This window comes from Phalacrocorax aristotelis, chromosome 21 (assembly GCF_949628215.1).
Source record: "Phalacrocorax aristotelis chromosome 21, bGulAri2.1, whole genome shotgun sequence".
NCBI classification, from domain to species: Eukaryota; Metazoa; Chordata; class Aves; order Suliformes; family Phalacrocoracidae; genus Phalacrocorax; species Phalacrocorax aristotelis.
This window is the reverse complement of record NC_134296.1, coordinates 4,543,446-4,556,004: the sequence shown is the minus strand read 5'-3', so window position 1 is coordinate 4,556,004 and position 12,559 is coordinate 4,543,446. Positions and strand designations below refer to the sequence as shown.

The following is a 12,559-nucleotide window of genomic DNA, read 5'->3' as shown; positions in this document are numbered from 1 at the left end:
CATCCCCAAACCCCAGCACTGCTGATACAGCCACAACACCTCAGAGCGTGTTATTATGGATAAGGACAGTAAAACCTGTTGGGTAAAGGGAGTTATACAAGATTGATGCAATCACACCCGCATAAACACTTCACCATGCAACCACCTCCCCAGCAAAGGGCCCACCGCTGCTGACCTGGTCATGGGGGGCTGACAGTATCCCCTGCCTGAGCGTCTCCCGTTGGAAAAACCCTCTGCTGGCATCGCTGCTATTTCACACAGCACTTGGGTTTTGCAAAACCACCTTTCCTGGCAGGAAAAGCCTGGTTTGGGTTCCCACCTGACCAGCCCTGCCTACTTGCCAGGGTGCTGCTGCGCTGCCTGACCCGAGCTGTGCCGAGAGCCTGGCCAGGGCAGGGTCAGCACGTTGGGCAAGGGCTGAGCCAAGCCTCCTCCGCCCCCGCCACCGCCAGCAGGATTTGGGGAACCCTTGCTCTGTGCTGGGAGGCAGCTGCCTGCCCACACCCGCTGACTTCACCGCTCCCCACACCCGCCCCATAGTTTCTAGATACGCCGACAAGGACGCAGCGCTGAGAACGATGCAGCTTGGTGCACGTGCCAGATCGCAGATAGGAAGGAGGAAGAGGAACTCCCAGCACCCGGACCAGCCACCCCAGCACGCTCCAGGAGCAGGATGCCCCTGTGTCCCATCCCTGCTGGCTCCCAGCCGGCTGCCCTGGGTGCTGGGATTCACGCACACCTTGTTTTGTGCTGGTTCCCCTTTTATTTGCTGCCAGATCTGATGGCCCAGAACCCATCTGCATGAGCTCACCTCTTTGGGTTGCTGCTTTCCGGCTTGCTGCTGTGTCAATAGCTGCAGGTGAAGCTGCTCCTGTTGCTTCTTGTAGTATTCCTGCAACTGGGAGGGAGGGAGGCAGGGACGGGAAGGGAGAGAGCAGTCTGGATTAGCAACAGAAACGCCCTGTGCGTGTCTCCCTGCCTGGCAATACCCCGTGCCCAGCACCGGGCTTTGCCACAGCAGTGCCAGCTCCTGGCCCTGTGCTGTCAGGGCAGGCTCTTGGCTGCAGGTTAAGAAGAAAAGCACCCGCTGAAGGAGTCACAGCTGCAGAAGAAACCTTGGGCACACATTCCTAAGGGCTCTGCGTCCCCACAGCAAGTAAAATCCCCAAACACCACCAATGCCAAACCTGCTGGTTTTTTAATGCCAACTGGTTGCCCTGGCTTTCTGCCACCGGCTGCTCCGGGAGCCTCCACCTCGCCGGGCCCCAGGAAGGAGGGCTGCGACCCCCCAGCTCAGTAATTCCTGAGCATCCCGGGATTTTGCAGCTGTCCTGGGGAAGTTGTTCAATAGGGGGATATGAAACACCAGGAGATGGGCAACCCTTCCAAGAGAAGGGGTCCCAGGGGCTCTGGCACATAACCCAGTGCTTCAGCAGTGGAGAACCCCCATTTTTGGCATGGTGGGACCCCAGACCACCCTTGGCAAGTGTTGTGAGAGCTGGGGGCCTCCTGGCTGGGAAGGGGCTGGGAGCAGCCATGGGCCATGGTCTGACTGGTGCAACCCCACAAGCACCAGGGGCTCAGACCTGCATCCTCCTTCATGGGCACCATGGGAAAGAGCAGGCAACCTGGCTCCTTGCAGCACCCCAGTCAAAACAGAGGGTTTTGCTGGGCCAGTAAAACAGAGAAAAGCACCCTAGTCCAGCAATGAGCCACCTAACAGGGTTCCAGTCTGCAGGAGGCAGCACCAGGAGCTGCCGGCATTGACGCCAGCTCTTGCCCCGGCCCCTAAATAAACTGTTGATGATGGATTTGCTGCGCACAGGAGGGGCTGGAGGCACAGGGAGGTCAGCGAGACCCGGCGGCCCCCTCCCACCCGGCTCGTACCCCCGTGCAGGGGCGACGGCAGCAGCTCAGGAATGCCCCTTTGGATGCCGGGAAGCCTTTATCAGCTCAGGGCTGACAGCGCTGACAGCAGCAACTTTGCTTTTTCTGTCGGCGAACAGGTTTGGAAAGCCTGGGTGTTTACCCGAAAGCCAATCAAAGCCAGGTCTCTGCAACATGGTCGAGCGCGGCTGCGGGAACATTGGGTCAGGGGTGAGAGGTGTGATGTTTGGTTTTCTTCTGGTGGAGAATGCGAGCTATTCCGGCCTGGGTTGTTTAATTTGCAGTCAAACGTGTTTCTTTATCCGGCTCCAAAGAGGCTCGGAGAAGGACCCACCCAGGGTAGTGTTTACCCTTTGTTCTTTCCCTGAGGCCAACCTTGAATCCTTATCGGCCTGTTTGGAGTAAACAGGTACTGGAGGCAGGAGGAAGGGTGTGGAGGATGCTTGTGGGATTTCTCCTTCTCTCCCTCCCTCCGGCGGGAGATGTTTACCCAAGCAGACCTGTTTTGTTTCGGAGTTGAGGTTTGGGCTTTTTTTTTCCTCCTCTTTTTCTTCCCTCCCCGTTCATTTTACAGTTGACGGAGTGCTCTGAAAAAGCCGACTGGGGCCATGAAAAACAAACCCATGCACTCAGGTCTAGAGCCAGACCCAGCCACCTGCCCCAAAGACCAGGCAACAGCCACGGGGGCTCTACTTGGGGTCTGTCGAGCCAAGAGCATCCACCCTGACCCCAGCTCTCCCCAGGAGCTGGGCAGCCCCAAACCAGCCCTCTTGCAGGAGCTTTCAGGGCTCTGAGACCCTGACTCAGGGCAGCATCATCCGGCTTCGCCAGTGCTGTTAGCACCTGCAGCTCTTTTCAGCCCTTGGTGCTGGACATGCTGGGAATCCCCATGGAAATATGGGGGGAACACAGAAGCCCAAGGTGGAAAGGACCCATCTGCCTGCCCACAATAAGCTCCAGCAATCACGAGCCCTAGTGGCAAACTGCTTGGCCAGATCTGGCTGACGCACAGCCAGCCCAGGACCAGCGTTACCTGTTGCAGCATTATCGCCTGCTGCTGCTGCAGGAGGGCCTGGAGCTGGGGCGGCGAGAGGATCTGCTGCATTTGCTGTGGCGTGATCATCTGCGGGGACATCATGGCCACAGACACAGGGACCTGCAGAGAGGAAGGACACGTCACCACTCCCAATTCCAACCCTGGAAAACCCTCCCCAGATGCCAATAGCCTGCAAGTGCCTCCCACCCCCCAGGTTCTCCTGGTGCATCCTCCATTCCCCCCCCCCATCCCTGTGTCACCTTTGGGTGAAGCTCTTGGCCACCAGTCTGTCCTGGCATGCCGAGGCCACCGCTGGGGATACGGCGATGGCAGGGTGATGCCCTGCGGTGCAGCTGGCACCGGGGCAAAAGCTTCCTAAACCACGAGCTCCCTGCCACCCCGAGGGTAGGATGCTCTCTGCCTGCAGGGTCTTCTTTAAATGCAGTTTAGTTGGGGGAATTAGGCATCGAGAGGAGCCAGCAGCACATGGGCAGCCAGCTCCAAACCACAGCTCCCTCCCCTCCTGCAAGCACGGGAAAGGTGCCGGGCACCGCTCCTTCCCTCGGGGTCTCTGAGGATGCAGGGAGGAGGGAAACACCAAGGGAAGTGGGGAAGATACCGATCACCCAAATAACTTTGCAAAGCCTAGCACGGAGGAAGAAGTTACCACGTTTTCCATAGACACATCAAAGCTTTACCTCCAGTTGACACCAGTAACTCATGTAATTACCATGCCACGGGGAGAGAGGACTAAGAAAACCTGCCAACCCCTGCCTTTGGTTATCGTAACATGGGTCCACACCCCTGCAGCAAAGCGCCAGAGAAGGTGTCGGTGATGGATCCCAGCCCCACTGGTCCTGCTCAGGTGGAGCAACGTCGCCTTCCCAACCACGGCCATCAAGAGCTGCCTTGTCCCAGTGCTTTGCTGATCCCATCAGCCCAAAGCCCTTCCCAAGGCTCTGGGGAGGGTTAGGGCTCTGCTGTTATTTAATAACCCTTCCCAGATGCTCCCTTTTCCTGGGAACGCAGAATACCAGTGCTGTTCAGGAGCAGGAGAGCTAGCAAGCCACTAGCAGCCTCCTGCCTGCCCCTGCCCGCCAGCTTTGGCCTCTTGGAAGGGACACTAGGAGGCAACTCCCCGGTGCACGGAACCTGGCAGAGCCTGAGCCAACCTCCCCCTGCAAGCCTAGGACCCAACTTCGATGCAAAGTAGATGACCTGTCATCCCCTTACTCACAGGTCTTGGGACCTCAGAAACCAAGGGACAGAGGAACAACGCAACCAGCTTCAGATCACCGAAAGTCCAAATAAGAGCCCGGTACACGCCAGCCCCTCCCACCCAGGACCCCAAGCGATGCCCCGGCTCCTGGTCTGGACCTGCTGCCCACCCTGGGGGCTGCCTCCCCCCTCCAGGCACCCTGACAGGGCACCGAGCGGGGATGGAACCCCAGGGGCGGCCCCATGCATTCCCTCCCGTCCATGGTGGGCACCTGGCGGGGCTGAAGCACGCTGACCTTCAAAGGAGATTGCAAAGGCTTATCTGTTTACTCAGGCATTTTGCTGGAGGGAGGTGTCGCAAGCGGGCCGAGTTTCATTTGTTGCTGGTGATCCCCCCGCCAGCTGCCTTCGTGTCAAAGTTATTGATTAATTGCTGCATGTTCACACCCAAGTGCTGCCACTGGGGCGCCTGCAACTGCACCAGCTTGGCCGGCGGCGGAGGGCTCAGGAGGATGCACCAGCATCGCCAGCAAAGAACCGCAAAGCCCTGCGAGGGCGCCAGCACCCGCTGACGCCTGCCAGAGAGCCAAGCACCCCCCGTGGCACCAGCACCAGTAAAGAGCTGCCGTTTTGGCGGTCAGGTGCTCGCAGACAGCTGTGCAAAGCCCTCGGTGAACATCTGGGAAGGAGGGAAGCTCGCGAGGACGGCAAGAGGAGAGCAAGCGGGGTGCGCGCCCGCTCGCTGGGAGCTAAGCATCCTGCTAATTTCCCTTTGCCAATTCATCAGCTGGCAACGTGCTTGGAATGAGAGCCCCTAATTAATTGCTCAATCGCATCCCCCATCCGGGCGGCCTCCCCGCCCCCACCGCCGCCGTGGCCTCTCGTACACGTTTGCTGGCATTTTCAAATCGGAGGCATCCTAATTACCGGAGAGTTATAACACCTTCCATTTCTCGCCCAGCGGACTGACACCCTGTCAAGAGCAAAGAGAATTGCCAGAGGTTTTGACAACACTAATTGCCCCTATAATCTAAAAACACAAAGGAGAGGCGATTAGTCGAGAGGGCCCCAGCTCTCGATCCGACACGAGGTTTTCACAATGTTACAAGAAAATAAAAGCGACGCTTTTTAGAGTTTGATGGCTGCTAACAAAAGCAGAATTATATTTTCATACAACCTTTGTCTGCATTAAATGGCTTTTTCTTCCGTGCTCAGATGCGCAGCTGACATGGGGAAATGGTGGCAGCTTTGCGAGGGGGTGAGGTGTGAACTGGTGCTGGCTCTTGTGAGGGGTGTCCGGGCTTCGCCGCCTCCCCGAGCCCTGACGAATGCCAAAGCCGCAAGAAGAATTTCCCCCCAGCATGGAAAACATCTCCCTCCTGGCTAAGGTTTCCAAGGAGGGCAGGAACTTTCTTTAGTAAAAGGGGAAATTCCCATATACAGCAAGTTGTGCTCCCGCTGCGACCATTCATCACGCGTGCCGGGTGCCGGGGAGGCTGCGGCGCTGCTCCCGGCAGCTGGCTCAGCCCCGGCGCGGGGCAGCAAACCACGGTGCTGCGGTTCCCCTGCCCGGGCTCCGGTGACAGCCCCAGCTGCCTCTGTTGGGGATGGGGACAGCTGCTGCCCCAGCAAAACGAGATGGGGACAGAAATGTCTGTCCCCGGCCTGCCGAGAGCCCCGCAGGGGCACCCACCGGCAGCTGAGCTGCGAATGGGGAGGGGGGCGGCGTGGCGCGGGCCCCCGGGACGCTGAGGAGTGTGATTTAGCCCCTTCACCTGCAGTCACGGTGCTCGGTGACCACCGGTGCGCAAGCTTCCCCACGGCAGGGGACGAGGCCAGCCTGGCATCCCCAGATAACGGGGGGGCTCTGCGCAACGGTCACCTCAAAAGCTTGGATCCAGGTGGTCAGCAACACAAGTAAGAGCCGAAGGGCGCTGAGCAGAGCAGCATAGGGGGGTACGGAGGGTTAGCTGTCCCCTCTCCATCCCATCCACCCGGCAGCAAAGTCCCTCCCCTGGCACCAGATCAGGCGGGGACCACCCTCGCATGTGGCGGTCGCACCGCACCCAGCCAATCCCTCGGGAAGCAGGTCCCAGCCGCCAGCCCCGCAGCAGCGGCTGGTCCCCGGCCGGCGCGTCACGAGCTGGCATCTGCCAGACACCGAGTCAGGAAGGGTTTGACTCACTCCTTGGCCGGCTGCCACTCCGCAAAACTGCTTACTAACAGCTCCGGCTGCCTCCCAGAAAGCCCCGGCGCTGCGGCTCCAACCGGCAAGCGGGATCTCGAGGGGGTGATTTTCCAGGCGGTCCCAGTTGTAATCCCTCCGTGCCAGAGGATGGGGCGGACGCGGATCATCAGGCAGCGGGTGGAAAACGAGATGGGTATTACAGGGGAAACTCGGCGCTCAGCGTAAGCGCAGAGCAACTCTGCCAAAGCCGGCTGAGCGAAACAGGATTTGGCTGGGCGTAACGCAGCAGGATGGGGGAGTGATGCTTTTATTTAAATTTTCTTACTTTTTTTTTTTTTTTTTTACGGGAAGCTGATTGCAACTCCCAGCCATGAGGCAGAGCGGGGGAAGCCATGGCCCGACGGCCTGTCTTGGCTCTCAGCACTGTGGGGCTGCCATCAGAGGGACGGCCGCCCTCCTGACCCCTGAGACAGCTGGCTTGGCACAGCACAGGAGCCGGGACATCCCCCATCAGCCCGGGGCGTGCGAGCAAGCCTGTCGTTTGCTCAGCCTCAAAGCATCCCTGCACCGACCTTCACCTCCCAGCTGCGCCGTCACCCACGCTGGGAGGTTGCCGCAGGAGCCACCGCGTCCCCGGGGACAGCATGGAAGGACCATCTCCAGGTCCACACCTAAAACCACAGGTCTAAGCTCCTGCGTGAGGGTAGACGCAGCCCAGACCTCATCCCATCCCCGCTGACCCTGGGGAGGGCTCTGGGGCCGCCGGGATGAGCAAACCTCTCCCTGTGGTGGGTGCACGCCAGCTACCTGGGGTGCTTGATGCTTCCCGCAGAGCCCAAGGCGCTGCACATCCTTGCCTCTGATCTAATCTCAGGTTTTAATTCCCAATTAGAAACAACAGCAAACATGTTTGTGCTCTTTTCCTTTTTTTAAACACCCTTTTCAATTCCAAAACCAACAGAAACAAATCGAGGAGGTTGGTGAGGGAGGCCAGGAGCTGGGAACAGAGGGGAGAAACAACCAGCACCAAGAGCAGCTTCAGGTCTGCTGTTTTTACAGGCAGGGGATGAGCAAGTCTCCCCCAGAGCACCCACTTCTTGCTGCTGCAGCTGCAGGAGAAAAAACCTTTCGGTTTGAGTCCAGCCAAAGCACGTGGGCACATCCACACATTCCCTCCTGCGCTCGGCATCCCCGGGCGAGCTCCGAGATTCAGCTGGCTCAGACCATCTGCAAGAGCTTCAAACGCCCGGGGCCAGGCAGTGACGCCACTCACATCGGCATAACCCCAGCCACGGTTTATATACCCTGATGGGTGGCACAGGGCCAGCCCCAAACACTGCTGTACCCCCTCTCTGCTCACACCACGCTGCGTCTGGACCTCACCAAGATGGGACAGAGACAGCGGACCAAAAATCTACCCAGGGTCAGAGTGGAAAACAAACCTAGATCTGCAAGGGAGCTCCAGCTCCATGTGCTAGGCTGGGTTTTGAGGCTGTGGGGTTATTTTATGAATACTTGAACAGCCTTAGCACCAAAGCAGTAATTGCCCTGGGCGGTGGTGGCAGGAGGAGGGCAGCAGCACGGGGTGAGCGGGCAAGTGGGTACCGGCACAGCTGCGTGGAGGACAACCGGCCTCTGATGTTCAGCTGCACGCAAAGAAAAGGAGGAATCAATCCCCTGCGTGTTCAACCCATCGTGCATCCTCGTTAGCACAGCGAGCCCCGCTGGGGAGGCACTAATCGTGCATAATTGGGCTGCAAGTTGCTAAAAGTTGAAAGGGAGCTGGCTGGGGGATGCTCGCGGCAGAGGCGACGGCACGCTGCAGCGCCCGCTGCCTGGCAGCCCCTTCCTCGGCACGGCCCTGCTGCGGCTTGGGGTGAGCCGCTGCCCCCGCGCATCGCCTGGGCAGGATCCCCGCGGGGCCGCATCCCCTCCAAGGGCACGGGGCGCTGGCACGGCTCGTCACGCCAATGAAATCCGCAGGGATTGAAGCGACTCCTTTGCTCCCCTGTTAATCCAAACCGCCGTTGCTGCCGCATCGCGGTGGCGGGGCCGGCGGAGCGGGATGGTGGCGGTGGCAGGGGCTACGGGCTGGCAGAACCAGGGGCTCTGGGAAGGAGGAGGGGAAGCGGTGGGGGGGGAGTGGGGACAGACGGCAGTGCTGCAAGTTCAAATGGAAAAAATCTAGCGCCGCGCGAGCCAAGACGGACGGGCTGCTGTATTTTTTCCTGGAGAGGGAACGCAGAAGGGCTGGTATTGATCTGTCTTCATTACCCATTTCACTCAAGTTTCAAATCAACAAAATACACTTTTCCGCTCCGCTGCCCTCCCCGCCGCAGCAGACAAAAGAAAAGCAATTTCCCGCAGTTTGCTCCAAACTCCTCTCCCCTTCCCTCAGCGCCCTTCAGCCCCTCTCCTATTTCAGAGGCTTTTTAACCTCAGCAAGTTGCTCCCGCCGGAGGCTGGGAGACCCCCGGCTCCAGGGGCTGAGCTGGGGAAGGGACCCCAAGCAGGGCACCCCATGATTCAGCGGTGCCTCCAAGCCAGAAATGCCCCAGCACCAAAAATATGGGGTGCTGCCTTGCCAAACACACTCCAGCACTTCATGCCCATGGGCTTTACCAGATACCCGCAGGATCCTGGGGGGGATCCGCTGCTCCCCACCAGCCTCGTGCAGGAGAGGAGCGCCCTGCAGACCATCTGCAGCAAAAATCCTCAAATGCAACACTTTTGCCAGTATCCGCCAAGTTTCTAAGAGTTTTAAAGTTCCACAGAAATAAAACCATTTAAAAATGTTTCAGGATGGGGGTTTTTTTGGCTTTCTTTTTAAGGTGCAGCTGTAATTTGAGTGTCAGCTGTGAGGCTCTCCATGCACAGCTACACCTCCAGGCGTGTGGGGGGGGAGAGGGTTCATACTCCAAAGTTAAAAAAAATAAGGATCCAAGACCCCTACTGAGCCCAGCAACTCCTTGTTCGTTTTTAAGCGCACGACGTCGCCAACTGTCGTTAATATTCCTGCTGGGTTGGCACCCCATAAACATCCTTGTCCCTATCAGCAAGGTGGCAGGGAGCTGCGGGCTGCAAACACAAGCGCACGGAGTCGGCAAGCGCGGGGAACTCGCGGCGCTCCTGGGCGCTGGCTGCGGGGGCTCCTGCTCTCTCTGCCGATGCTGGGACCCTCCTGCTCACTTCACCTGGGACTGGGGGCTGGGAGCTGGACAGCGGAGAGCAAAAGGGAGGTCACTGAGACAGCTTCTCCCCAAAATACCCAAGGGATGTGGAAATGCAGTCCCCAGCCCCAGGGGGCTGCGGTGCAGCTGCATCTCCGCAGGTAAAGCCCGTTGGGGTAGGGGCTGGTGCACCGAGGGCACCCCAGGTCCCAAACGCTGTGATGAACCCCCCAGTCCTGCTGCGCTCCCCCCCTCCCCTCCCCAGCCAGGGGCTGCTGCACTGGGACCCAGCCTTTCTCCTCCTCCTCCTCCTCCTCCTCCTCCAGCCGTCCTGGCCAGTCTCATCCACACCACTCTGCCGTTAGATAAACTTCCTTTCAAAGGAGTCTGCTTAATCCTCTATCTCCCCTCGGTCAGATCCCGCTCCAGCTGCTGGCCGGGCTGGCGGGGCGGGAGGGGGAGAGGAAGAGGCCGGTCGCTGCTGAGTTATGAGCTATTTCTGACTCACGTCTACAACTTTCACAAGTCCTTTTGCAACACAAAAAGGGAGGAGGGGAGAGGAAGGCAGATCCAGTTCACTCCGGCAAAGCCGCCGGCCAGATGGGCAGGGAGGGGAGGCGAGAGAAAGCAGCAGAGAAGGGGGGAATGGGATGTTAAGCAAGCGGCAAGCAAGCGAAGCACGCGCGCATCGCAGCCGGGGGAAGCGGCAGAAGGAGCAGCAAGGGATGGGCAGCGGAAGCAGCGCAGGCAGGAGAAGCGCGGGCAGGGACGCGCACCCATGGAGGGGAGCGGGGCGCCGGTTACCGGAATCTGACTTCACCCTCGCTGCCTTTGTCCTTCGCAGACATTTTCCATGCAGTGACTGCATTTCCTTCCTGCAAGCACCACTGGAAAAAGCCGCCTGTTTGTGCCACAGAAGCCCTGACTAATCCCTGCTGCTGTACCCAGCTGCTGCTTCCCAACCTGGTGGGGCAGCCGGGGGGCTCCGGGCTCCCCCAGTCCTGCGAGCCCACCCCGGTACTGGCAGAACTGGGACGGCACTTGCTGCCGGCTGAGGTTCAGCCGTGCCCTGGCTCGCCAAGCCAGCCCCGGCTCCCACCGCCCACACGCCAGCTCAGCCTAGCATAGGCAGGACCTCCAGCTCTAAGAGTGCTTGTGCTAATTACTTTCCTTTGTTAATTAAGCCCACGTGGCTCTAATAAGGTAACCTGTCCTCCGATAAATTTAATTAGCCTGAAGGGAGAGCCCCTCTGCACAGCTATTTAAATTGTCACTTTCCATCGCTCCCTTCTGCCTCCCCCTCTCCAGGCTCTCACCCCTCTTCTGCCCCTTTCCTTTGGCAGAGGAGGGGGGCAAAGGGGAGGTCCCCCCTCCCCTGCAGGAGCAGGATGCCGCCCAAGGGTGCTGTGCCCACCAAAAGCCCCATTTCCCTGCCATAAAACCCCACCCCAGACGGGCCTTTATCCCGTTCCAGCAGCTGCCCCACACTGGAGGACCTGCCCTGGTGCCAGCCCCAAAGGACTGCTCTTTACCCAGCCCCTGCACCCCGCTCAAGGCACCCACCATCAATCCTGGGGTGCCTCAACCCTGGGAAACTCTGCACCTCCCTATCGGAAATGCTGTCTCAAGGTATGGTGGCACACAGTGACCTTCTCTCCCCAGTCCTTACCCTGCCTGGAGTCAGCCCTTCCCTCCCATCGCCCTTTCCCACCACATCAGCACACAATGGGTACCACAAACCACCCCCCAAAAAAAACCCCAACAAATTTCTGGAGGTTTACAGGGGATTTAACCCTTTGCAGGTTCCTGGTGTGCTTTGGTGATCCCGAAGACGGAGGCGATGCGTTTGCACGTGCACCGTCCCACAGCATCAGTTTGCAGCTGAGCCCTTCCCGAAGGGGGGGTGATGGGACACACACACACGCGTCCTCGGGGCTCACCTGCACCGCTGGCTGCTTGCCCTCATTGCTGCTGGGGGAGCTCAGCCCCGTGGCCTGCTGCAGCAGGAACTGGCGTGCCACCTGGAGAGCCTGCAAAAGAGACACAGCAGGGTGGGCAGGAGGAAGGGTGCCCTCTTCCTCCTCCGGGCACGCTCGCTCTCCAGCTCCCCGGAGCAGCACCCAGACACCGGGCCGGCCGGCCAGGTTCTCAGTGGGTTTGATTCACGGGGTGCAAGCGATGCACGAGGAGGGCAGCGCTCCCCGATGCTCCCTCCGGCCACACCAGTATGATGAGCACATCCCATTACAGATCACCGCTCTCCCTACCCCATGGAGGCCCAGGGACATGGGAGAAATCCTATCCCCTTCCAGAAAGCCCTGCCCCATCTTCAGCAAGTCTCCAGGGACCACCTCTGTACCTCTGGCAGGTTTTCACACGGGTCAATCCCAGCCTCCCCAAGCCCAGCGCAGGCGGCCGCTGGCCAGGCACAACCTGCACCCGACCGCAGGTCCGGCGGAGGGGCCGGCTCCCATCCGATTTATTCCACCCTTACACAGAGCCAACACGACACTTCTGCTGCAGCTCACATCCCTTGCATCTAAAGCCACCATGCACATTTTATTTTACACCTGACAGTCACGCCGGAGCACCAAAAAGTCCGAGTCACCACCCAGTTTCAGGTCAGGCCAAGTGCAGGATTACACCCTGAATTAATAATCCATGAATGCATCCGCAGGGCCTTTATGGTGATGCAGACATAGTTTAGCAACTTGCACAAGTGACCAAGATGAAACCTGCTTATTTTTATGGGTGTCTGCCTAGAAAAAGTTATGGGTTTCCTTAACTTGTTTGCAGGGATGAAGGTGTCTCACTGGGAAGTCGCACAACAAGCGGAAGAGGGAGAAACCAACACAAATTGATAAGAAACGCTTGTGGAAACACACGCAGGCACAAGCAACTGTGAGCAAAGTGTGCGCAGCAGCGTTGGCAGCCAGAGAAAGTAGGTGAAATTACAGAAAATCCTGCAAAGAGACAAGGAGGGGAGAGGAGCAAGTGCGAGCCGGCAGAAGAGCTGGCCAGTCCCAGGCGAGCACGGCCGAGGGCGAGCACCGGCACACA

At 59.1% G+C, this 12,559-nt stretch overlaps 1 protein-coding gene across 8 annotated transcripts in view; it reads right to left on the bottom strand.

Moving 5' to 3' along the window:
• Positions 1-12,559, bottom strand: part of FOXP4 (forkhead box P4) — a 68,575-nt gene that overhangs the window by 22,402 nt on the left and 33,614 nt on the right. For 5 of the 8 annotated variants that reach the window (XM_075115881.1, XM_075115879.1, XM_075115883.1 and 2 more), the window contains 3 exons: positions 11,440-11,529; positions 2,921-3,043; positions 812-898 (listed from right to left, as the gene is read on the bottom strand). In XM_075115881.1, coding sequence (XP_074971982.1) covers positions 812-898; positions 2,921-3,043; positions 11,440-11,529 — 300 coding nt within the window. Of the gene's footprint in view, positions 1-811; positions 899-2,920; positions 3,044-6,326; positions 6,471-11,439; positions 11,530-12,559 lie in introns of those variants that run through there. The other 3 variants (XM_075115884.1, XM_075115886.1, XM_075115887.1) reach the window with 2 other exon arrangements.